The 25,338-nt window shown below is 30.3% G+C and overlaps 2 protein-coding genes and 1 long non-coding RNA gene across 3 annotated transcripts; 2 read left to right on the top strand and 1 right to left on the bottom strand.

Moving 5' to 3' along the window:
* Positions 1-641: 641 nt before the first annotated feature.
* Cds (CDP-diacylglycerol synthase) lies at positions 642-23,271 on the bottom strand. Its single transcript, XM_089700513.1, has 10 exons — positions 23,064-23,271; positions 22,862-22,986; positions 22,593-22,689; positions 21,539-21,715; positions 11,048-11,240; positions 5,965-6,131; positions 5,396-5,548; positions 4,767-4,895; positions 3,998-4,132; positions 642-3,541 (listed from the first exon to the last, which is right to left on the bottom strand). The coding sequence occupies exons 1-10, from the start codon at positions 23,136-23,138 to the stop codon at positions 3,449-3,451; spliced, it is 1,344 nt and encodes a 447-aa protein (XP_089556639.1). The 5' UTR covers positions 23,139-23,271; the 3' UTR covers positions 642-3,448.
* Positions 17,999-18,961, top strand: LOC149484378 (uncharacterized). The gene is made up of 3 exons (XR_016316235.1): positions 17,999-18,147; positions 18,275-18,336; positions 18,411-18,961. It is a non-coding gene; the product is annotated as an uncharacterized LOC149484378 (long non-coding RNA).
* Positions 23,272-23,750: 479 nt separating the features above from the next.
* LOC149484379 (uncharacterized) lies at positions 23,751-24,682 on the top strand. The gene is made up of 2 exons (XM_089700346.1): positions 23,751-23,824; positions 23,908-24,682. Exons 1-2 carry the CDS (start codon positions 23,783-23,785, stop codon positions 24,583-24,585), a joined length of 720 nt encoding a protein of 239 aa, XP_089556472.1. The 5' UTR covers positions 23,751-23,782; the 3' UTR covers positions 24,586-24,682.
* Positions 24,683-25,338: the final 656 nt, after the last annotated feature.

The raw sequence follows: 25,338 nt of genomic DNA on the forward strand, positions 1-25,338 counted from the left end.
AAATCTTACAATAAGAAAAAAATCTTATACACATTCGCCACCTCCCACAGGTATGGCATTATCACATTTCTATTTATAATCATTCAGGAGTTGTTGAAAAAAAATGTAGGGTGGTACAAATCGTTTGGCGAGAAAAAAAATTCAAAAATTTCCAGATTTTCCGCGGTATGGCGACCATTTGGAATCGTCCGAAAAGTATGGCATGGCGATTTTAGTAAATGGCTGCACGACGATGGTTACCTGTGCAAAAGTGAGCCCGGTACAAATGGTTGAATTGTTTTTTTTAAATCAACGCATTCACGTCGGTATCGCGGACTGTAAGTCACATCGTAACTGTATGGCATGACACTACCGCCTACCTACATCTTTTTTAAGGGCTATCGGTAAATTCTAAAATTTTTGTGTTACAAATCGTTGGACTTTCGCTATTTATCCGACGAGTGTGACTAACGCCCACGCGACTAGTCCGCCGGTACCAGCGTTCTGACCATCATTTTTCTTTTTGTCATTGCGTACTAAGACCCCTCTAGACCGCCATCCTGTTACAAATGACCCGAAATTTTGTGTCAGTATCTCCCGGCCTAACATGTGCAATGTGTAAATGTGTTGACGTTCCAGCTCTTCTTAATATACCTATAACATAGCATAAAAGTTAAGGATAAATGAAGCCGGTTGATTACAATGTATTTTTGGTCTTTTCATGTGTTTAATTTGATACTGGCTAAAATTATCATAATACATATATAAAGAAATTAAATTGAGAGTTTCATATAAGTTAAAGTATTTTTATTTAATTTTGAGTTCACAATGATATTTTTATATGAACGACTTTTTTTATTTTTATTTCATTTTAACAAATTTAATATGTTTTAAAATCAAATCGATAAATTATTATTTTTTTAATCACGATTTTGACTTTCACATACAAACCAATGAATAGTGCTGAAAACTCTAAAAATACATTGAAAAAATATTAGAATACAATACCGAGTATTATTAACACATAATTTTATGTGGACGGTGACAAATATAATAAATATTATATGTATAACAACATAATACCGATCATGTACTATATATAGTACAAGACATATGGAGGTAAATATAGGTCAAGGCTTGAGAAATTTCACATAACTATGTTTTAAAACGATTATTATATTTATAGATTAACAAATAAAATATGTTTATTTGTTTTGAGGATGTACTTGTTGCAGTTTCATTGTTTTTATTCAGATACAATTACTTTGAAATAAAATATGTACATAATATTTTGTGAAAAATAAACAAAGCACGGAAGCTTAACAACGTAATTAACGTAACATCACTAAATCAATCACAAAACTTAACAAAATAATTATTAGGATATTAAATTAGTTACAAAATATTGAAATTTATAACAAAATCGTAACGCAACGCAAGATAAAATTGTTAAATAATAATAATTTAACAAAATTGCGAAAATATAACTTCTACATACTTTTAAATTCTGATTGCGTTCACTTTTTAATAAAAACAGACTATATTATAATCCATAGAGATTTTTGTCACGTCAATTTTTTAACGTCTCTTGGGCGAAGGAAAACTATTCATACTGCCCAATCTTATGTCAAAAAATGTTAGTAAGACTTTTTTAACAGAATTTCCGATTTATTACAAATTGGTAATCAAAATGTATAGATTTTTTTGACTATTAAATTAATATACCATATGATATAATAAACCCGTAAATATACCTTATTTAGGAAGATACAGAGAACAATTTGAAAGCACGAGTTAATTTACGTTTAATTTTTAGTTAAAAATAAAATATGACGTTAGTTTTAATTCGTCAAAAATCAATGTTGAGCATTTTAAATTCGGTACTGCTATGAAACGTAAATAATTTGTGGTATTAATTTTTCTATTTTTGACGCGATACAGAAATCTTAGATAGATTTCTTTATAGAACCCACCATTTTTACTCATGTTTTCAATTTGAATAATAGGATATTATATAAAAATAGTACAAATATCGAATGAAAAATATTTAGCACACAAAAGCAGTCGATATCAGTCTACAGCATTGAAAGAAATGCAAAGATCCCTGTTTAAATCCAAAATAATACATTAGGATAAAAATTGGCGCCAATTTGAAAACGTATACAAATTTATACCGTTATTTCAACCAAAGAATTTTTCTTTATGTAATTTTGAGTTTGGAATGTGTCAAAATTTCATACAAAGTCGAACTTTTCTTAAGGAAAAATACCAAATAACGCGGTAAGGAATATTCCAAAACTTCCATTTAATTTAAACTGCCACTGCATTATTATAAGCGTCAATAAATTATACACGTATACAAGATACGATACATAATTTGTTAAAATTAATAAAGAATTATAGCATATTAAACAGAAATAATGAATAAAATAAGCGTAAAAGAGCGAAAAAGAAACGAGACCTTTATTATTTATTACTAATAATAATGTAACATTCAATAAAATATAGTTCGAGAAAATTTCCTAACAACCACTAGGACACCCATAACTAAACATAGACTAAAACTATTCCACAGATAACAAATACAATTACGAACAAGCAAGCATCTTTAGTCTATGGTATTTTTATTTTCTATTATAGCAATACTAAGACGTATAGATCAAAATGGAGGTAAAATCTATACACGTAAATTGTGTTTCGTTTACCGTTATTATATTAAAAATCTTGTTTTTGAAGTGAAACTTCCTTAGGCGCGTTGACAGTAAAATTTCAAGGTCGCGTCATGAAGTCAACGATTTTGGTATCTATGAATTTTGCCAAAGAAGTTTCACTTCTGACACGTGTGCTCGACACACACGCTCTTTTTTCTAAATATGAAGTATTTCTTGTGCCTATAGATAGTAAACGATTGCACAATAGGGGACTAGATCAAAAATTTGCTGTTTTTATAAACAGTAGTAGATATGTCCAACTCGAGAGTAGTTTCACATAACCGTTTGTATCTATTGTATAATTAATATTTATTCGATTTAATTACTGAGCATTTTAAAAATAATTATTAATTATTATAACTAAAGTTAGGTAAAAAATACCTTTGCAATAGAAGATGACCGGAAAACAATATGGCCAGTAATAAGAAAATACTTTTTTAGTAAATTTTTCTTTACAACGCAATTGGCTAAATAAAATACCTTAATTCTTATCGATTTCCTACATATTCCCTACTCTACTCTACTGGTAGTATACCATAATTTTCTTCACACATTCTATCTTGCCCACGAATTGAACTAACCAAAATATTAAATAAATATTCACACTAAAAAAAGACTCAAAATCGGTTCGACCAGTCGAAATCTCCAAGATGAACCCAAAAAAATATAGCCGAATTCCTGCTTTTTTGAAGTCGGTTAAAAATAAAATCACACTAAATGTGAAACTACTCTCTCATATTCCACAAAATGATTATTACTTATGGGATCGCGTTCAGAATGTTCCGATTCTCGAGCGACTCCTTCAGCGCGTAGAATAACTGCAACTGTTGTTCCGGTTTCATGTTGTATACCTGTAATTTAAATTGTGGTATTGATTAATAATAATTCAGGGTTCAAGAAGAACCTTCAAGTAGATTTAATAAATATTTGATATCAAAATAAAAAATCATGTAAAATATTGTTTTTGTGCCAGCTAACAGATTTCTTATGTGAAGCATTAAAGTTCAGTTCAAATTTCTCTTATAATTTGAAATCACTTTATCCTAATCTAATGAATCCTACTTCTATTCTTGGCAATACACTACGCTTTTTAATTCTTATCACTACATATTTACTTATAAAAGAATTTTGATAAACACTGTCTGCCTGTCCCTATGTATGCTTACATTTGCATTAAACTACGCAATGGATTTAGATGCAGTTTCTTTTAATAGATAGATGGAGTGATTCAAGACGAAGGTTTTGATAAAATACACCTATCATAATAACATTTATACCAAAAATATACATAATAAAAATAAAATTACCTGTTGCAGCAGTTTCTGGGGTGTAGCGGTACGAATGAAAGAAGTAATGTAGACGTTCACGAACGTGGCCATTAAGAACTGACAGTCGAAACGGTCCATGATGCCACCGTGACCGGGAATCACATCGCCAAAGTCCTGAAAAGATAATAATTATATTTTTGAAGGGAAAAATTTCAAGATCGCATCATGGCAATACCGTCACGTCATGGAGTAAGGCGACGATTATGGATTGTACGGTATATTATAAATTAATCGACTTATTTTTTTTATATTTATTTAGGTTTTGGATGTGATCAATACTATGGAATGTTTGTTAAACGTTGTTAATTCGCGTTGTGAACTAATTTATTATTTTGTTAGAGGAGTAAAGAGAAGTTTTATCGAAGTCCAAATTGTACATTAAAATAATGGTTATAAACAAAACTTCGAATATAAACAGCTGTCAAAATTGGCCATAGACAATAGAAAAAAAAATTGGTTTTCTGTAAAGTCGGTTTACTGACGATAGTTGAACGTGACAACAGCCTATTGTGCTTCTTTGTCGCTCGTTCCGCGCTCTCGCTCGCACTTCAAGCCTTACATGGAACGCCTCATAGCGAGGTAACGCCGCATGAGTCATGTTTTTTCGTGCGTGCAGCCGGCTATCGAATTATAAGACGTTGTCACGTCAAAAAAAAACAAAACCTACCATGCAGTTCTTCTATCTATTTGAACTTATTTTAGTTTACGTGATTTTATTCTATAGAAAACAAATAAATCAGAACAATACCTTGATCTTGAAAGCCCGTTTGAAGCCAGACGCAAAGAAGCCTCCGAAGGGTCCGATCACTGATGAGAATATGCTGAGAGCCAGCGAGTGGATCATGAACGGGTACATGGTTATCTTTTCACGGCCCATCTGGAATTTAAATTATATTCTTATCGTATGTAGAGAGAAAGAATTTAAATTCTATCATTTTTTTGTAAGACAAAATATAATTTGTTAAATACTACATTGCCTGTTAAAGAAAATACTCAAGCAAATAAAATATTGACATTTAAATATAAATGATTCACACTCCCATATTTAAAGTCGTCAAAAATGTCTAAGCGGCATTGTATAAAGCATTTATTGAAATTAGCATCTTATTTCGTTGCAGTAATATTCAAAGTCTATCGTAACGCTCATTAGAAAACTCTGCCTAATAGATATGTAGACAGAGTTTTGATTCGGACATTTTTGAGTATGATGTGTCCAACTTATAATTATTGAAGCCAAACTAGTCTAATTTCCTATACATTATCAGTTGAAACTTCCAAACGGACAGTACCGAAAAACCTTGAGTTCTAATTACATTTTTTTACAAATATTCCCTTTAAAGCCATTTTTTAACTATATTGATAATTTTTATTACTCACAATCTTAACCAGCGGCAACAGAAACTGGGGCGGCGTGTATTCCTGCAACCGGAATAATGTCGACGGTTCGCAGTCCATCGTCATGCGGCCTAGAGATTCCGAGTATTCGATGGGACACACTAAATACGGGTATTGGGACATCAGGTAGGCTAGCTGGAAATTAGAATATTACTTAAATATATTTTTTTTTAATATTTATCATAACATTATTAAAACACTAAATATAAAATATTCCATACATTAAATTAATGTTTATGATATTTCTTATGGAGTAGGTAATAAGCTGTATAATCACATAGCTGAAGATATGGCATGTCCATAAGTCAAATTAACAGTACATTAGTTTCAGCTCGCGGTCACCTGTGCGCATGAAAAATCCTTGGATATATATTAAGTTTCATGTTCCATATAATTTATCTACCTTATCTGATCATAATAGAACAGTTTTCTTAAAATCATTACTCTCTCATGATTTCCAAATGCTGTTTCAGAAGTCCTCGACATAACGAAAAAACAGTAGGTACAAATTTTTAACATTTTTTATACACAATACCCAATAAAAAACTCACCACAAGTCCAAATAGAACAGTGGAGAAACCACCACCAATGAAACCCTCCCAGGTCTTCTTAGGGCTGAGTTTGATCAACGGCGTCTTGCCGAAGAAGAAGCCGAATATATACGCCATGACGTCATTGCAAATAATCATAGACACTGGCACTATGAACCAGATGAGACCTGAAATTAAACAATTTTAGTTAGTAATCTAAACAGAAACACATTACTTTAAACTACTGAAGATTTTTCCGCGTAAATCCTTATATATAAATCTTAAATTAAGTAAATACTGTCTCTTCGTTTAACTGTAACTTAATGATAAATAGGAATGAAAAAATATTACTTTAAATTAGCAAGTTTATAGAGAAAGAACTATACCTACTTTTTATTTTTAAATTTATTTAATGCAAGGTGCATTTGCATGTCAATTTATGACAAACGAATGAATGAATTTCTACAATATCTACCACTGTTTAAAATTTGTAGGAACCACAGCTACAGGTGGATGATCGAAGAGCATAATATAACTTCGCTTTTGTAATATATAAATTTAATTAAAAATATTCTAACAGCAAGTATCTTATGCATTTGAAATCGAGGACAAAATATTACATACTCGGTAATAAAATGTATTACATATTTTAAACGCACTGCTACACTTAATATTTTTTTATGTTCATAATAATTTTACTGGTTCCGTGATAATAAACTTTTTAGATTCTACATTAATTATATGGTTCGTTATGTTTTTCTTAAATACAAGGTGAGGCGTAACTTTTGTTAAATTACTTAATATAATATGAAATATGAATGTTCAACATTTCGGTGATTTCGTGAAATCTCTGATATCCCCATTTCCCTACGACATACCACATACAACTTGGTATATTTCATACTTGTAAAGAAAAAATATACTTTTTTCAATGAACTGTTTATGTTTTGTATTACTTGTGGCATTTGACACATTACGTACCTATATCTTTCACCTTAATACGTTTTTAATCTGTAACAATTTCTTTAGTAATTTGTGTTACCATACTATCGAAAGTCATTAATGTTATAGCTTTAACGATAACCGTGTATATAGTATAGTTGTACATGGAAGATGAAAATCCATGGAGTGTTGTCGCGTAAGAACCACAGGACAGTTCTTTGGCATATTATGATATATTATGTAGTTAAATATAAGTTACATATTATGTAAAATTAAATTGTAATATTGACATGATTTTAAAGGAGCAACTATGGAGTTTCTTGCCTGTTCTTCTCCATAGATACTGCTTTCCGAATCGGTGGTAATTGTTAAATATGTATTGAAATTCGAAAGTGCTTCTAAAAGAAGTCTGATGGTATAAATAAATGTTTGAGTTTTGTATACTGTATAGCAACTAAATCAATTTAAATACAATCGCGATTGTTAACAATGTAAGTTACCTGTTGTGTATATTTCTACACTTCGTTTGAATAAAAAGCAAGAGGTTAATAAGATTATTAAAGCCGGCCAATGAACAGTTCAATACTATGCGTAAAACACCTCTTCTTATTCTTTATATTCTGTATCTTCTATTTAGTGTAATAAATGCTTCATTTTGTTATTTCATTTCAAAAATCTAGTTTTTAAGAATACACATTTTTGAATGCTACCAATAATAAATAAATATAAATATTTCAGGACAATTTTCACACACGGCACGATCTGATCCCATACTAAGTTTTCGCTTGTGTTATGGAAACCAGATGTTATGAAGTTATGGAATAGAACCTATCATTTAATTTTTATTATAAACTGAAATTATTGTACCGTAGTAAGTAAATACTTAAATCTAAAACACCTGCATCGGTAAAACTGAAATTAATCAAACCGTTTAGGTACGCTATTCATACCTACCTACATAGCAAAACTCAAAATTCTGATACAGTCTGCTAAATTCCACCAGACAAATAAAAACTTTATTATGATATACCTAACAATTTTTCGGTAAGTATTCCTAACCTATGACAGAAACATATACCTAATATGTATATTGAATACTGACGCACTTATAATTCGTACCGAGTTACAGTTATTACCTAAATGGAAAATGAACGGGTAATTGGGTAATTGCACTTCATTTGAATAAATTGAGATAAAGAACTAAAAATAATTTGGAAAATCCAAAAGTGCACGCCTCATAATTTTTTTTTAATAAATATTTATTAATTATTATTTTTGTTTATTTAATAACAATTAAACCACATCGAATCAGACCCTGAAAAATGAAAGGGTTCTATTCCTGAGCATACTCAAGCGTAAGAGAAAAAAAAATACTCGATTAGTAAAGTATTTCGGTCGCTATCGTGTTAACAAGAAAAAGGATCCGCACATACAGACACACGGACGTCCAAGACAGAACTTTTTTAAACTGTTTTTTAACTAGTTTAAATAACAAAAAAGACATCAAAAATATCATGAACGTTAAAAATAGTGTTTTTTCTTAATATGTGTGTGTATGTATTATCTTACAAGTGCAATGTATGATACATAAAGACATTTTAAGTTTGAAAAATCAGATGTTTTGCGCGAAGTGACAGTAGTACCCACCTCAACGCTTCGCTTATGAGGCGTGCAATATATACTCACATTTATTTGCAGTCTTATTTTTATCGAATACTCATTTCTTAGTTCTTACATAGTTACCTACATATTATGTTTTGGATAGTGTTCTTACTTCTTGTCAAGGTTTTATTATTTATAAACACTAATAGCACCTAATAGAAATAGCAGATTATAATTATAATCATTATTATTTATAAATAGGTATCTGAGCAAATTAAACTCTAGTCAAAAGAGCGTGATGATATTATATAGCCTTCCTCGATAAATGGACTATCTAACACCGAAATAATTTTCCAAATTGGATCAGTAGTTCCTAATCTCAGGAACTACTGGTCCAATTTGGAAAATTACCAATTTGGCGCGTTCAAACAAACATTTCTGCCTATAACTGTTTATTATTATGACTCAATCAATATATTTTTTTAATATATATATATATATATAAGTTATCACTTATTTAGATTAAATCAAAATCTATTAGTCACTTTACACGTCAAGCGGCAACACACGTCCGATATAATTATGTACTTATTAAATACTCAATTTTAATCTAACAATCTAAATTAAATAAAATAAAATTGGTTATAAGGTCTTAAAATAAAGGCTAAAATTATCTTCAAAGGCGAAAGCTATTCACAAAATATTGAAAACTCCAGCTGTACATTCCAGTTCACTTCATTTTGAGCGACCTTAATATGATGTAGTTCAATGAAAACTATTCCATATTTCCACAGCATAAAGTAGAAAATCTTTTATTACGATTGATACATAAAAAGAGGAACATACTATAATACCAGAGCGATATAATAATATAATGTCTAATAATAACCTATTGTTACAGAGTAAGGCGACCACGAGCCATGAATGAACCTGTTATGATATATGATAATACAATGTAAAGAAACATTAATTTTTATACGTTAATTAAATCAAGACGTGGAATGTTCATTGCAATGGAAAATAAAAAACTATGACACTTATAACTTCGTCATAAAGCTTAATTCAGTAATGCATAAGCGATATGATTAACATAAAATGTTTCCTTTACTAGGTGTTAATTATACAAAAAAGTATTAACAAATCCTTTATTATAAATTTATAATGAAGAAAAGGCTAATTAAGGAACCATTAATAAAACCGTTAAAGGATTAATGGACTGACTTCCTCTATTCAAAATTCAGATAAAACGCAATAACTATTTAAGTATGTTACGTTCAAGCTTCAAAACAATTTGGGCTTTAATGTTTACACCCAAATAGTTACTATACCGTCAAAAAAGACCATTTGAAATGAAAAAAATCGATGATTGTTACTGTATTTGTGCCTTTTCGATTTCATTTTTGAATGTTTTTTTCCTGTTATATTATCTGGAGTCATCTGTGTGTGAGTAAGACAAATAGCAAAACATAAATAGACGGATTTAGGTTCTATACTCAGGAGGGATACCAATTACCAAAATAAAAGTCAGTCTGGCTCAATCTGTATGATTGATACAACTTACTTCAAAATGCAAAATCAATCATCCAAACCAATGTTAAGAAAATCTTCGTAAATCCTTCGCTTTGATAAACTAGGGATTATAATTTGATGAATTTATAACTGTCTTAGCAATATTTCCAGAGCTTATTATAGAATATCGTTCATAGGTCAAGGCGAACACCTTCCGCCCATATTGCCAACGTCACGTGCGATTTTTCGTTTCATTTATTCGTGTAATGTAAACAAAAGAGGATTTCAAAGGCGCGAACAGTAATAGGATAAGTTATAATCACATTAGACTAAAAATAGCGTGTCGTTGTGAATACTGTTACTTTATCATCAATGAGATTATTCACATAGGTAATTAGGATAGTATTTAGATAATAGATGTTAATAATGACGTCAAAATGCTCATATCAATTCTGTTCATATGTTTGGCACACCTATTAAACACATAGCAATATTACGTCGAAATTAAAAATAACTGCTAAAAATTCTTAAACAAGTAAATTCTCAATAACCTTTTCTTTATTCATGTTTCCTTTGTTGTATTCCAATATAGAACATAATGTTCATTGGCCCAGTTTATAGGACAAAGGCTTCCCGCCCATGTCATTTGCGCTGCGACGTAACTGGGTTCGTTAGATATTATCAAAGTCGATCGAAACACTTTGTATGAACTATGAACATTGTCATACATTTCAGGGACTGTGTTATTGTTTTGACATGAAAAGAACCCGTATCAGATGCAATTAAAAGTTAATTAAAATTTTACATTAAATTATAGTCATAATTACAAGGAAATTTTACTTGTAAGCAAGTAAAAATACTTATTGAAAAACTTAATAAAACAGTTTCTTTGAAAATAAGAGTAAACGAAAACAAAAAGGGAAACATTTACTTAAAAATTATTTTGTCAAGTCATTCAAATCAAGATTATTGACGATAATGTGACGATAACCGCGTAACTATTTAAAAATAATAATCATACACAAATCCATGAGTAATAAACTGCACTCACCTTCGAATATATTCTGTATGATGAGGTAACTTTGAGTCACGACGATCAGCAACGCAACATGAGTCCAGGCGAAGAGAGAAAATTGTCTCATATAGTATCGCTTCACAAGCGACAGAACGAACCATACGAAGCCAACACAGTACAAGCTGAAGGAGATAAAGCGATGGTAGGTGACCAGAAAACGGAGGTAATCCTGTAACAATGGATTTTCATTCGATTTTCAATGTTACACAAAACATATAGTAGTGGACGCAGATGTGAACCTTGTGCCGCCCCAACTAACATTTCACTGTTATTACAGGGAGAGTATTGATAAGATAACGTAAGTATCTCAAGTGGTTAATATCTGTACTTAAAATCCTTTCCGTGTTTATTGAATGAAGTAAACTAAAAAACATTATGATCGTGCTATTGGAATGGAAAAAAACAAATAGGTCAAGTTTATTTTATATGTTACCTATTTTTATAGCTCTTGTTATTTCTTATCTATGGATGCAAAGTTAGGCAATATTTTCAGATACAATTTGATGCTATTATGGGTTTTTACGTAACAATGTATTTCATCCAAAGGGACACAAAGCCATAAGATCCGACTAAAATGTGATTAAAAAAGCTAAGACATCTTACAAACGTAATTTATTATCACAAAACCAATATGTTGACAAATATCTACGCACAACATTTACATAAGTAAACTTTATATCAGTATCGGTAAAATAACATTAATTGTTTTGTAAAACATTTTTCCAGTAGTTAATGAATTTAATTATGTCACACAAACAAGATAATATTCCGTTATCCTATATGCTGGTTAATGGGATAATAATAGGGGCATAATGACTAAGTAAATTGTAACAAATCAACTTATTGCACGTTATTTATAGCAAACTAGAACTTGAAATGTAATTTTTATTATTTTGCGATAATATAACATAGGTATATTATGTAATGTCTACGAGTTGAGTTTATGTACACTTTGATAGTAATTATGTGTTATTAGGGTCATTGTCAAATTTTGCGCAGGTAAACGTAACTGCAGATTTCAAAAATGTGAAAAAGAAAATATTCTAAAATTGAACTTTTCTTTATGCCTGTGCCTGTTAAAACAACTGAAGTAGGGTTTATTAAAGTTGGCCGCGATGTTTAGCTAATAATTTAAGATTTATTTCAGATTTAGTGCGTCAGGGTGGTGAAAAAATACAACTCTGTTATCATTATACTTTACCTTTTATCATAAAATTAAATAAGCCAGTCGCACATATTTTGGCTTTTATATTAATTACAGTCTTATATCTTATAATCACCATTAGAAGTACAAGCTTTTTTTAAGTTTTACAGTAATTCATTTAAAGTTTTAGTCAACTCTGTTACTTTATGAATAATAACAAACCTTAAATTCTACACAACTCCATGAAATATCTATAAATTAAAAGCTAATTACAACATATAACCGCTTCATTAACTGGCAAATTAACCTATTGTAATATAGCAGTATTAAATTGAATAGCTTTTTCTAAATTTCGTAAATATGTTCTTTAATCTTCGGGACACGAAAATAACAGAGTTGTAACACAGTAACTTAGTTGTTCTTTTTGTACTATAAGTGAATAAATTGCATACTCTTGATATGTTTTCACGTTCGAAAAGATTGATTTTGGTTTTTAAAACATTTTTCTTACATGTGGGCTGATTTTTTTCATATGAAACTTTGATCCACAGCAAGACACTCTTTTATAATTTGTATTTCCTGCCTAGAGAATTTAACGGCCTTCTTGTCAAATATTTTATCAATAGCATACTTTTCCTTCCGATTCTTAACTTTTTCATGGCGTTTTTTAATAGTTTTTACTGGATTTACTGGATTGCCCTACTTATTTTTAGACTTTTTTCGTTTTTCTCTGTTGCATTGTTTTTAATACGTCTCGTATCTCTTGTTAACTGTTTGTAATTGTTACTTCAATTTTATATAATCTGTAAATAACTGCGATATGTTTCTCTTAACTTGCTTGCTGTTCAGCTAGTGTGAGAAGCATTTTAAGGGCGTTAATAACGGCAGAATATCCTGTAACAATATCTTCAAGGTTACATTTAATTATATATGATTTATTTACATATAACAACTCAAAATTACTTTAGGAAACCGATTATTAAGAAAAAAAAATATTACAAATATAAAATTTCAAACAAAAGTTAAAAAATACATGCTTACTCAACTCTGTTACCATGAGCTAAGTAACAGAATGATGATAACAGAGTTGTAAATTTTACATGCTAAAAGACATAAATCATAGAATAATGCATTTAGTTATTTTTTTATTTCAAATTGAGCATAATTACCCCTTAAACAACAAATTGAACGTAAAATAATAGAAAAAAACGGTTTAACTTACGTTAATAGGGAGGTAACAATGTTGATGCGGAATAAAAACACGCGGCACGTTCAACGCCATGCGGTCGACTGAAATTCAATGTACCCCTCCCCCCGACCTAACGAACGACCACAATGGCTGCAGAAACCTTGCTCAAGCTAATAGAAAGTCGAAAACAGCGCCACCTCTATTTTGAGTAATTATTTATTTAGTAACATAGTAGAGCACACGATTCTAAACACTACGTGGGACAAAGTAAAAAAAATTTTTATAAAATAAATTTTAGCACTGATCGGTTTTAAAATCTACTCTTAGAAATATTAACAATATTCTGTTTATAGTAATATTTTAATTGATGTGGGTTGGTATATTGGAAATTGTAGTTATTTTATAATTTCTGTAACGAAGTGCTACTTGGGACAGGTCAAATTTGTATGGAAAACCCTTCTGTTACCAGAAAAAACCACAATGTTACTTTAAAAAATAAAATTAAAAATTAAAAATAGGCCTTTCTTTTATTAATATATTATTAGTAATGCGATTAAGTTTGTATTTGCTGAAAGTTTTGAGTGACAGTTAACTTTTTAATGGTATAGAAGTAAAAAAGTTTTGAGGGACAAGTTTACCTGCGCAAAATTTGACAATGACCCATTAATAGTATCAGGTTTCTTTCGAACATATAATTTAGCATTTGAAACTTCTTGGTCAAAGTTAAATAAAGATTTTATAATCGATTATTCAATATTAAAAATATAAGTCGGCGATAGCCAATATCGATAAAAAGTAGCTATGATGTCATACTTAAGGCCTCTTAGAGCGTATACGCATTATGCGGGTAGCCGTCCGGTCCGGCTGACCGCAAGCACAATTATGTACGTAATATTCATTTCTATGCGCACTGTGCGGTCTGCGGTAGCCGCATCGCAGTGCGCATAGAAATGAATATTTCGTACATAATTGTGCTTGCGGTCAGCCGGACGGCTACCCGCAATGCGGCTACCCGCATAGTGCGTATACGCTCTAAGGGCCATGTAAGTCATGTAACTACCGTATTTAAAAATAATTAAACTGAAAGTTACGTTTCTCAATCCCGCAAAATTTCCAAATCGAGTTCAATGAGATAACTTGTTTGTAGTGCTTAATCTTGTCACTTGGGCGTCAAAATCGATCGCGTAAGTACTCTACGCGTTCTCAGCTGACCCATTTCTTTAGATTAGATTTATGTGAAGCGATAGATTTTTTATTAAAGCAGCTTAACAAGAATAAGCCGATAAAAATAATTTTCCAAGTAGCATGAGTCACTTTCATACAGTACAGTTAGTGACATTAAAATATCAGACACAAAGTTTACGTAGCTTTATGTACGGTCTATATAATATAAGTAGGTATATCAGAACTAATATAATTACGAAAATCCATTACGTAAATGAGCAGGTAGCGAAATATAAAGTGGTACTTCAGCATTATTAAATCGATATAAAACTAATGATATTATATTTTATCGTATTAAAGCAAACAAATGTGAGTGACCTAAAAATTTTGTTGACCTTTGCAAAGTGGTTCGATACTAATTAGTGATGATAAATTAATCTAGATGTGTTTTAAAGGTAAATACAATTATGTAATATTGAATATTGTTTTTTTTTTATGTCATTTAAATGGATTGTATTACGGATTTGTTTTTCTTACGGTGAATTTAGACATAGACGAACATAGAGCTAGAGCAGATGCATTCTTTCGTGATCTTTTAGTGTAAACGAAAACTGGTATTCAGTGTTTTTCAGTATTAGAACATTGCATAGAATCTTTTCGAACGCACTATGTACGACGAAAGAATGCTCTACGCCAGTTTACACAAAAATAATTTTACATAGTGTGTTTAGAATGAGTCGAGTAATTATATTATTGAAATAAACAATTATTTAAATCAAAAATTGCAACCATTCTCCTATTTAAGTATTTTTAATATGATTTAACAAGTAAAACGATAACATACAGACAAAATGACTGCACACAATTATCAAGAATTTTCGTGATACTAGGTGAATATGATATCGGTCAAAGTAAAGCTTATCTCTTATAAAATTCGTCGTTTGATATTTGAGATAAAGATAATGTCTGAATATTATAAGTTACACCTTTAAATAAAACGCTTTGCCGATATTAAAAACCTAACACTTTGCACCCACTAAGTTATAGTTTAAAATATAATATTTTATATTATATTTGCTTAATAATTACCACATCAGCTACTAGGATATTATTACTTTACAAAAAAATTGAAAAAAATGTAATAAATTTTATTTACGTTGAATTTTATTATAGTTTCATAAAATAAATATAAGTGCGCAATCCAATAGATATTATCAGTAATTTTTAATGATGAATATAAAATTAACATAATTTTCTAATACAAAAGTATTATTACAATGAATATGTTTAATTATTACTATTATTTTCTATTCACTATTGCACATCACTGTGCCATTCTAAATTTATCAGCAATTTATTACTAACCTATAATAATAATTTTTTATGCTTCTATAAAATGTAGGTATTTAAAAGTCATTTCAAAAGAAAAAAACAGTAGGTGCAACAAAGTTCACAAGGTTAGTACATAGTGATGAATTAAATATCGGGAATCAAGAATAACATTGTATTAATGAGGCACATTACAAAATTGGATTAGTATGTAGATATGTGTACCTACATTTATTTCCTTTACCGTAGCTTTGTTTATATTATGACAAAGGAAAGATTAAAAATATGTTGAAAAACATTTTTAAACTTGCTTTAAGGTGATGAATTAATTTTTCTAACATTTACGGCCCTTTTTAAACCTTCGTAATTTTTATATTATTAAAGTTGTCGTGATGAAAATTCTTGACAAAAAAGTTCAATAGTAACACAATACGTCTACCGTTTTAGAAACATGATTCCATGATATTTTCTCGATAGAAAAAAAATACAAAGTTCTCATTGTTATTTTTTTTTAATCTCTGGCATCTTCAAAATAACAAACGTAAAGTTACGACTTTTTGGATATTAACTATAAAACATACAACCTATACGTCTACCGATTTAGAATTTTGAAATATGCGATGGTTTTGAAATAAACAAGAAATACTTGAAATTAGCGCGCGACCAGCCAATATAGCGAGAGCCGCCCTGTACCTTCCTACCCCGATCGCTGCACGAGTCATTCCCGCCAGTGGGTCGACACTTAGAACATCGTTTTGGTTAGGCTTACATTATCAAGCAATTTTAAACTTCATTCAATTGACATAGAGTTCAAATTATTTTGTACTTTTCCAAGACCTAAGGTCAAGTCTGGCCTGCCAACATTTAGAAAAAATAAAAATATTTCTAATGTTGGCCTCTCCGATGTAATCATATTATAAAAGATTTAATATTTTAGTTTTACTTATTTATTATTATTTCTTCTTTTTTTTTAAACCTTATTTTTGTACATTTTAATTTTTAGCTAGTACAATAATAAATTGTTTCTTTCTTTCTTCGATTTCTTGTCAATGGTTAAGACTTAAGCATAGACAACGTCTTGATGTTGATTTGTTGTTTGAAATTTGAATTCAAAATGGCGTTTTATGTTATTGTTTTGATGGTTGTTAAACAAAATTTGTTCTTCGTATATCGTAGATTTTGTTATTTACTCAGTTAATGTACAGTACATTGAACTATTTAATTTGTAATATTTCTGCCAAAAGTGTAAAAAGAAGAAAAAGTGTTATATTGTGTAAACAATGTTAAAATCTTTGTGTGTAGATAATTATTGTGGTTTGTGACTAAATATTTGCAATATGTACCCAATGACTGTTCTATATGGAAGATAAAACATAATAATTACAAAACAATTTATGAGAAAACGTCTCTAATACGTCATGTTCTGGCTGTAGAATCAATTGGAGAGGAGATATTATTACTTATGTCCAAAGAAAACAACGGCTTCTTCATATACAATTCCAATATGGCGATCCGAACGGCAACGATATATTGGTATCGAAATTTAGAACGAGATTTAATAGAAATCCCGCAAAATATTTCAAGGAAAAGTACAAAATGTGAATCTAGTTGTATTCACATAATATTTAAGCCGAATTAAGTCCTACATGCCTAAATAAAGATATTCAGTAAAATCCAATGGAATTATCAATTTTTGCAAGATTTTTGCTGATAATAGTGTGTTTTAATATTATATAATAATGTTATTAAATAATTAATATTATAATAAACTTATTGATCTACATTGTTGGTGTTTTATTTTTAATTTCCCTTAATTTGAATTTTGAATAAGGATGAGAATTAGTAGTGCTGTTACCCAGCATCGATAATTTTATCGATATCGATATGAAGTTTTATCGATACTAGCACTCATAAAGAGACATCACTAGCAACGACAACTTTTAAATGTTGGCAGCAATGTGGGTCATGTTTGACGTTAACTTTTCATAGGTTGGTATATAAGATTTGACCTAAGTAATACATGCATATGTGTGCGTGAGCTCGAAATCGAAGTACTGAGTGCCGTCTCTTACTATATTACTTGCTCTGTGATTCCCGCTACGGCCGTCACACGGGGAACTTGTGTCGCTCGCGCCATCGTAAAAAAGGGTGACAACACAATAAGACAAATGGGGACAATAAAGAAAATAAGAAGAAGAAACATAAAGGTTGGAGGAAAAAGAATGCTTACAATTGGAACAAATTAATGAAGTAAGTTGGTTTTATTTTAAATTTGATGATAATTGTATTATAGACGATGTTTGATATGTACCCCTGTTTTAAGTACATAACGAATGTGTAAGATTTTTTTCATTTATAGCATAGATAATCTTTTCAGAAATCCGGAATCCAGAAGGAAAATAAACCCACTGATTGTTCACAATGTGAACCCACTCCTTCGTAAGTACCTTTATTCAGTCAAAAATGTATGTTATCAACGCTCGAATGGTTTTATCGCATGATTCCATTTTTAGCAAAAAGCAACAAAGTGCAAAGAAATAAAAAATCATGGTGAACTTAGTGGAAGTATGGTGGCCGTAATATGGAACAGGAGCTCATTGGAGTAGTATTATATTTAAAAAAATACGAAAAAATTTCAAGAATTACATTTCTTAGTAGGTGGTAGATAAGTATGTTGTATAAAGAATTTGATGTTGATATTTATTTCATTTATACTTACTACACCTGTGCGGGAAATTGCTTAGTACTAAAACAGGTTTATATTCACATTTACATAGTAATGTGAGTATTCATTTCGAAAAATTTTGTGTAAGTATATTAAATTGAGTTCCTGGGTGATCTGGAAACACAATTGGGCCCGGAAGATGGCGCTGCAGTCACTCCTCCTAATCACATGAACCGATTTGGATGAATATTTGTGTGCACATTTCATTGTTGTGGGATGATTGGTTGATTCGTTTTCACATTAGCTAATATTATGTATTTTTGTTGTAAACTTAATTTAATGTTTATTATACATTATTATTGGTATAAATAAGCCAGTGTTCGTCTCACATTGCTGTACCTGCCAACCTACCCTACCAGGGCTTAACTTTGTTCTGGCTATTTTATTTTGATTATTTGTAATGAATAATTACAATAGGCTATTTGACAGTATAAAAAATAAATTACTTTTTTGTGTAATCCATATATATATAAGGTTTTTGAAGCGATTTAAATTAATAAATGATATGAATAATAACTTATTTATTTATAAATCGTCGAGAAAAAACATCATATTTTTTAAAATTACCACGTGACTGAAAACATCCATGATTGGCTGCATCTGCCATGACGTCACAGCGGCGTAAATAACAAGTGATCCCAACGTTTACTCACGTCGTTGCTGAATTTCGCTTTTGGTTTTGATTCTTGTATAACTTATTTCTTGTGATTCAAGGTGTCTGTAATCAGTTTTGTTCTTTATGTGTTATTTTTGTTTGTCATGGAACCTTATTTCGAAAAAGCAGACAGTAGAAATCTACCTTTAAGTGGACGCTATAATTATTGGCATGTTCTTTAAAAACAACCCAGATTTTTACGCTCCTGAATTGAGAAATGTGAAAAAAGCTACGTAAGTTAATATTTCAAACGTCATTCATTAGGTACCTTTTTAGTTAATTAATGTACCTACAAACAGGAATCACAATTGCACAAGAATTATGAAGTAGGTATACATTTTTTAGGCTATGCCCTTTGTTTTTCATTTCAGCCATCCAGTTTATAGGATTGACGTGTTTGTATTGATTATTTTCAATATCAATACAAACACGTCATCATCAATTTATATGTAACTATATCATTATCTTACCTTAAGCAGGTAAGTAATGAGACGATTTATAGGTACTATGTATTGCAAATAAAATAAACTGCCTACTAGGTATTCAACACCATACTTACATCGAAGTGGACTTCACAAAAAAAAAACTGTTTTAAATGATACAATATCTAATATCACTTGGATTTCTGCGAGCTAACTGCAACCACTTTCTAAGCATTTTTATATCTTTTGGAGCACATATAAATAGTACGTCAGGGGTTTTAATAGTTGTATTTCTGCATCCAGGAACTACACACCACCTATAAGAACTCATTTTCTGTTTTTTAAACAGATTAACTTAATTATACTATAATTAAAACAAAAACGAACAATAAGTACTAGGAGCAAGTTGATGTTTACGCCGCTGTGACGTCACCATGGTCGCGAGACGCCATATTCTTCAAAATTGTGTTTTGGCGGCATATTTGAATATCATGTTTTTATTTTCCATTTTCTCAATGAATACCTACAAAAAATTAAGAAACATGTGTTTTGTGTGCTCTATAAACGTATCTTAATAATTTGAGACAGTTTTCAAAACCTTGTCAAATAGCCTATTATAATAGAATGCAAAAAATAAATACATGCGTCAATATATTTTGTGTTTTTTTTAAACAATTTTTTTATTTAAAAAAATATCATTCCGACCGCGGCTTTGCCCGCGTGGAATTAGGTTATATCGTGAATCCTGTTTTTTCCAACAGAAGTGTTCAGTTCGGATAAAAAGTATCCTATGTGTAAATCCAGGCAATTAGCTATATTTTATCAAAACTGGTAATGTAGTCTTGACGTGATTAAGTAACAACTAACAAAAAAATATACAAATTAACATCCAAAGTTTCGCATCAGTTTTACTGTATTAGTGATATCTTCCACTCTTGACTTTGACTGAGAAGAATTAGGGTTTATAACTTCTTTCAGAAATAGTACCTTTCATTTCTGGGCATGATGTAATATCTACGTTAGCATCAAATTCTATCTAAATCAATTCAGTAGTCCGCGTTATTGAGTACCATTTCATTTTTTCAGAGTAACAATATTTTTTGTTATTTTAAAGATTATTTATAACCTGTATTATTTTGTAATAAAGTAAACATTACGAAATGATAATAATTATTAATAATGTCTAAGTAGTTGTTAAAAAGAAGATTATTTGTTTATAAGCAAGAAAATAAAACCAATAAATCAACAATTAAATAAATGTATGACAATATTATAACTGTATGACGCCTCCATACATGTTTGTCCCGAGTCGGCCAGCGGCAGCGCGGCGAGTTTGCAAGAATGACTTCGCGCACACCCGCGTTCGCGATAGCGAGCTATTAGACTCCGCCCGCCAAGCAGTGGATTTTTTTTTGTGTATCGTCTTAAAAGCAAAAAAATGTAATTCTTAAAGAACAGAGCAGAAAGACGCGGGTTCAAAACCTGCCGCATGAAGTAGCTTTTCTTTTTTTTCGAACAATATTTTTTATATTTATCAAAAGAAGCAAACAAACAGATGAAAAATCAAATATATCCCCTTATAGTAATACTAGCTTTCCGTCCGCGGCTTTGCCCGCGTTTTGAAAGAAAAACCCCCAGTTCCCGTTCCCATGGGATTTCCGGGATGAAACCTATCCTATGTGTTAATCCAAGTTACCCTTTATATGTGTGCTAAATTTCATCGTAATGGGTTAGTATTTGCGTGAAAGAGTAACAAACACACACACACACACATCCTCACAAACTTTCGCAAATTTATAATATAAGTAGGATAGCATAGATTACAATAAAAATACTCACAGTTCTATTAATAACAACGCCAAAGTAGTCGATCAGGTTCTCGCCATAGAAGAAGTAGTTAGACGTCAGCAGAAAGTACCAGGAGAGGGAACGGAACCACGGCAGGCCGTGCACTCGGTACACAGCATAACCAATATTGATTATTTCTTCAAAGCATTTCACTTGCACACAGAGTACCTGATTAAGTAAATAAACATGAATTCAGTGATTTTTTCCCCTGTTGTTCTCATTCATTTCATTTTTACATAAACATTATGTACTTGTCTGTGTGGTGTACTATAAATATGTTTTTGGTTGATTAATTTTTTTATTGGCTATTTTTTACTGACTTCATATTTAATAAGTACTAACTCAATGCTATAATAGTATAAAGTAAGATGGACTATATTTTAAGTTCATTATAAAGTTTTAGGCTATGGTCTTTTTTAAATTGGCAGTCTACTTCATCGTTATAGCAAAGACTACATATTACCTGATTTAACCACAAAATAAAATAATCTTTTAAGAGCCTAGGCCACAATGTAATTTGATTCCCTTATATGAAACCAACAGGAAATATGTAACAATTACATATCATATAATATAGTTTACAGGGTGTTATAGTTTACATGTGTATTTATTTTTATAGATCAATAAGAAAATCTCACTATATTCTCTTAAACTTAAAGATTCTACCATAATCAATTATTATATTGTAAATAACATCAGAATTCAACATTTGAAAACAACAATCAAAATATTGTTATTCAAAATACACAAATTTTGTACTTTAATATCTACTTAATTTAAATATTAAATAAAATTAGTACAGGTACTGGCCAATAATATTCAACAGCACACATTATCACATTAAGTGTTATGTATAAATCATACTTAATGCAGGTATGTGTGTATATACTATATATGTATTATAATAATAAATTCACATTATGTTAATGAATCTAGAACCTGTTTTCTACATAATTCTATGCTTGGCTACATTATTTTGGTTGAACTATTTAGTATAAAATACTACAAGAAGGTTTTATATTTAGTGATTTTCAAAAGAACTTACAGTTATCATCAAAGCCAGAGGACCCCCATAGATGAGTAGGCAAAACCCACCAATCATCAACCAAGTAAAAATGCCTCGAATTACCCAGTTCCTCCATCTGCATTAAATTATTTAAATTAAACACAATTACAATTACTAGAAAATAAATATATTAAATCTACATCAAGACTACACAAACATACATCTACAGGTAGCGAGATTTTTATCAATTAATTTATGAAATAAACATGATTTTGTTTGGCATAATAAAACAATTTAAGTAAGATTACCGCGTAGATAGACCCGAGAGCGCAGAGTCTAGAATTTCAGGTGTTTTATCGGTTCCCTGTGGTAAATTCTTCGCCATTTCATCTACATATTTCTCCTCTAAAACCTTTTCTTCCTCCGAGTCAACCTAATAAATAACAAAAGTTTAGAATTTCGACATTCCTCACTCATGCTGGTTATACACAAATATTACGGAATAAATACATGGTCAGATTCTCCTGCCGTCTCCACTTTTTCGTTTCCGTCGCCATCCCCACGACGCTGTCGCACTTCACTCATTTTGTAAAATATAACTTATCTAGTCACTCAAATTCAAGAAATCACTTCAGATAAATATTTGAGAACACTATTTGCCGAAACAATGTTCGACTTCGATCATTGATGTTTTCCTTTTGAAGCAAATTGTGAATTGTCAAACGAAAAATCAATAACACTTCGAAATTGTATTGCCAGCATTAAAAATACATGGCGTTGGCTCGAAAATAACGTGAATCGTGAATGCTAAGCGTGAATGTGACGCAAACTCATTTTCTTCACTTCTTGCTTCACTTAAATTAAACCTTGCAATGAAACTCAGTTAAATATTAAAAAGCCATAATATAAAACTTTTGATATAGGTAAGTATCCTTATACAAATTTCATTTTAATAGAACTAAAGTGGGATAAAATTATTTTTAAAATCACACGGACTCCATAATTTATTTATTCTTAATACTTATTTGGATGATAAAAAGTCAGTTACAAGTTTGAATTAAATTGATGACCAAATAAATATCTTCAGAAACTATTTTAAGCTGTGATTTTAAGGCAAAATAAAAATAAACTTAAGCAAAAAACTTAATTCCTCAGTATCCTACATTGTTATTAATTGACATTCAGGTGACAGTAAAAAAGGATAAAAGAATAAACAAACATTGACAAACATGGCGAACGAGTTTGATGGGATCGACGAAGATTTAGAAAATGTAAATAATGCTTGTAAATTATGTTTTGAAAATAACATAAATCTTCTAGTATTCGATCAATAATATTTTTTTTTATTTTACAGTTAAAGGCGTTAGTGAGAAAATCTTTTGCCCGTATATATGCAACTTTAAAAGCAAGGGAATTGAAAACTTTAAGACAAATTGATGTTATTCGTAAACAATGCCAAGGAAACCAAGATATAACACGGACTTGTGTGCAAAACATTCAAATAAATTATGACAACGAAACAACATTATTAGATAATATAAGAAAATACGGCGCCGTAGAATTTGATAAACTTAATTTTGATAATAGTACTTTTATAATTGAAGATTATGTGAGTCCTGATGATGATCATATGTATTCATATAAAACAATCGAAGATGTGACTAACGGAGAGGATATTAAAGAATTGGAAACAATAGAAGAGGCTGCATTAAAGGAAATCACTGAAACTGAAGACTGTGTATGTTTTGTTAATATTAGATCTGAGGATGTGGCAAAGAAATTTCGTGATGTAGAGCCTGAGACGACGAGTAAAGAATCGAACTGTAGCGACGAAATTAATTTGCATGTGGTTGGTAGCAAAGAGGTAGAAAATGAAGATCCACCAATGGAAGAAATAAGTGAAAATGTTGATGAAGAAGTTAAGAAAATTGAACCTACGGATGATTGGCTAAATACTATTAAAAATCAAACAGAGACTGAACCTTCGCAAGTAACAGATGTCATGGAACACAGCACTATAACATGCTCTTAGCATAGGATGGTAACGGCACTTTACTTAATTTTTATCATGCAGATCAAACTTCAAATAAATTTTTATATTTTATTTAGATAAATTTAGTAAACCAAAATTTCTGTTTATTATTTTAATCTGCATTAAAGTTTGCCTTTAAATAGATTACTTGTCCCCATATGAGGTATGAAGCAAATGAGTTAAATTATATCTGTTACATTGATCCATTTTCTTAATGGATATGTATGACTTCTGTGTACTGCATAATATATTTTTGTCAGCACTGAGAATCAAACTTAGATCCACCCTTAGCTCTATGCTCATGTAACTTAATATTGGATTTTTTTTAAGTAACTACATAGATTTAATCATATTATTTTCCTTTCATTCTTGTGTACTTTATAGTACCTACCTTGTTAGGAGAATCAGCACTTGTTCAATAATATGTAACTATTTTTATAAAGTTGAATTACAACTCCTTGCTTTATTTCAAAGTTGCGCCAATTATGAGAAAAAGTTGTAGTTTTTAATTTATGAGGCATACCTTTTTCTTGTAATATGTATTAATTTTTCCAAATGCGCATATTTTTCATGAATATCAAGAAATTATGATTATTTCATTATATGTAATTAAAAAGGGATAGATCTCAAATTTATTGAAATGGAAAATGTCTCTGATTCAGTAGAAAAATCAAGTATAAATTGTTGAATAGGTTGTTATTCATGGACTTCAGCCAATTTCACTTTTCTTATTTCATTTAAGGATCTGTAATG

The sequence above is a fragment of the Colias philodice genome, chromosome 11, assembly GCF_061535455.1.
Source record: "Colias philodice isolate Cphi_HAF_F1 chromosome 11, ilColPhil1 Martin Lab GWU primary, whole genome shotgun sequence".
NCBI lineage: Eukaryota > Metazoa > Arthropoda > Insecta > Lepidoptera > Pieridae > Colias > Colias philodice.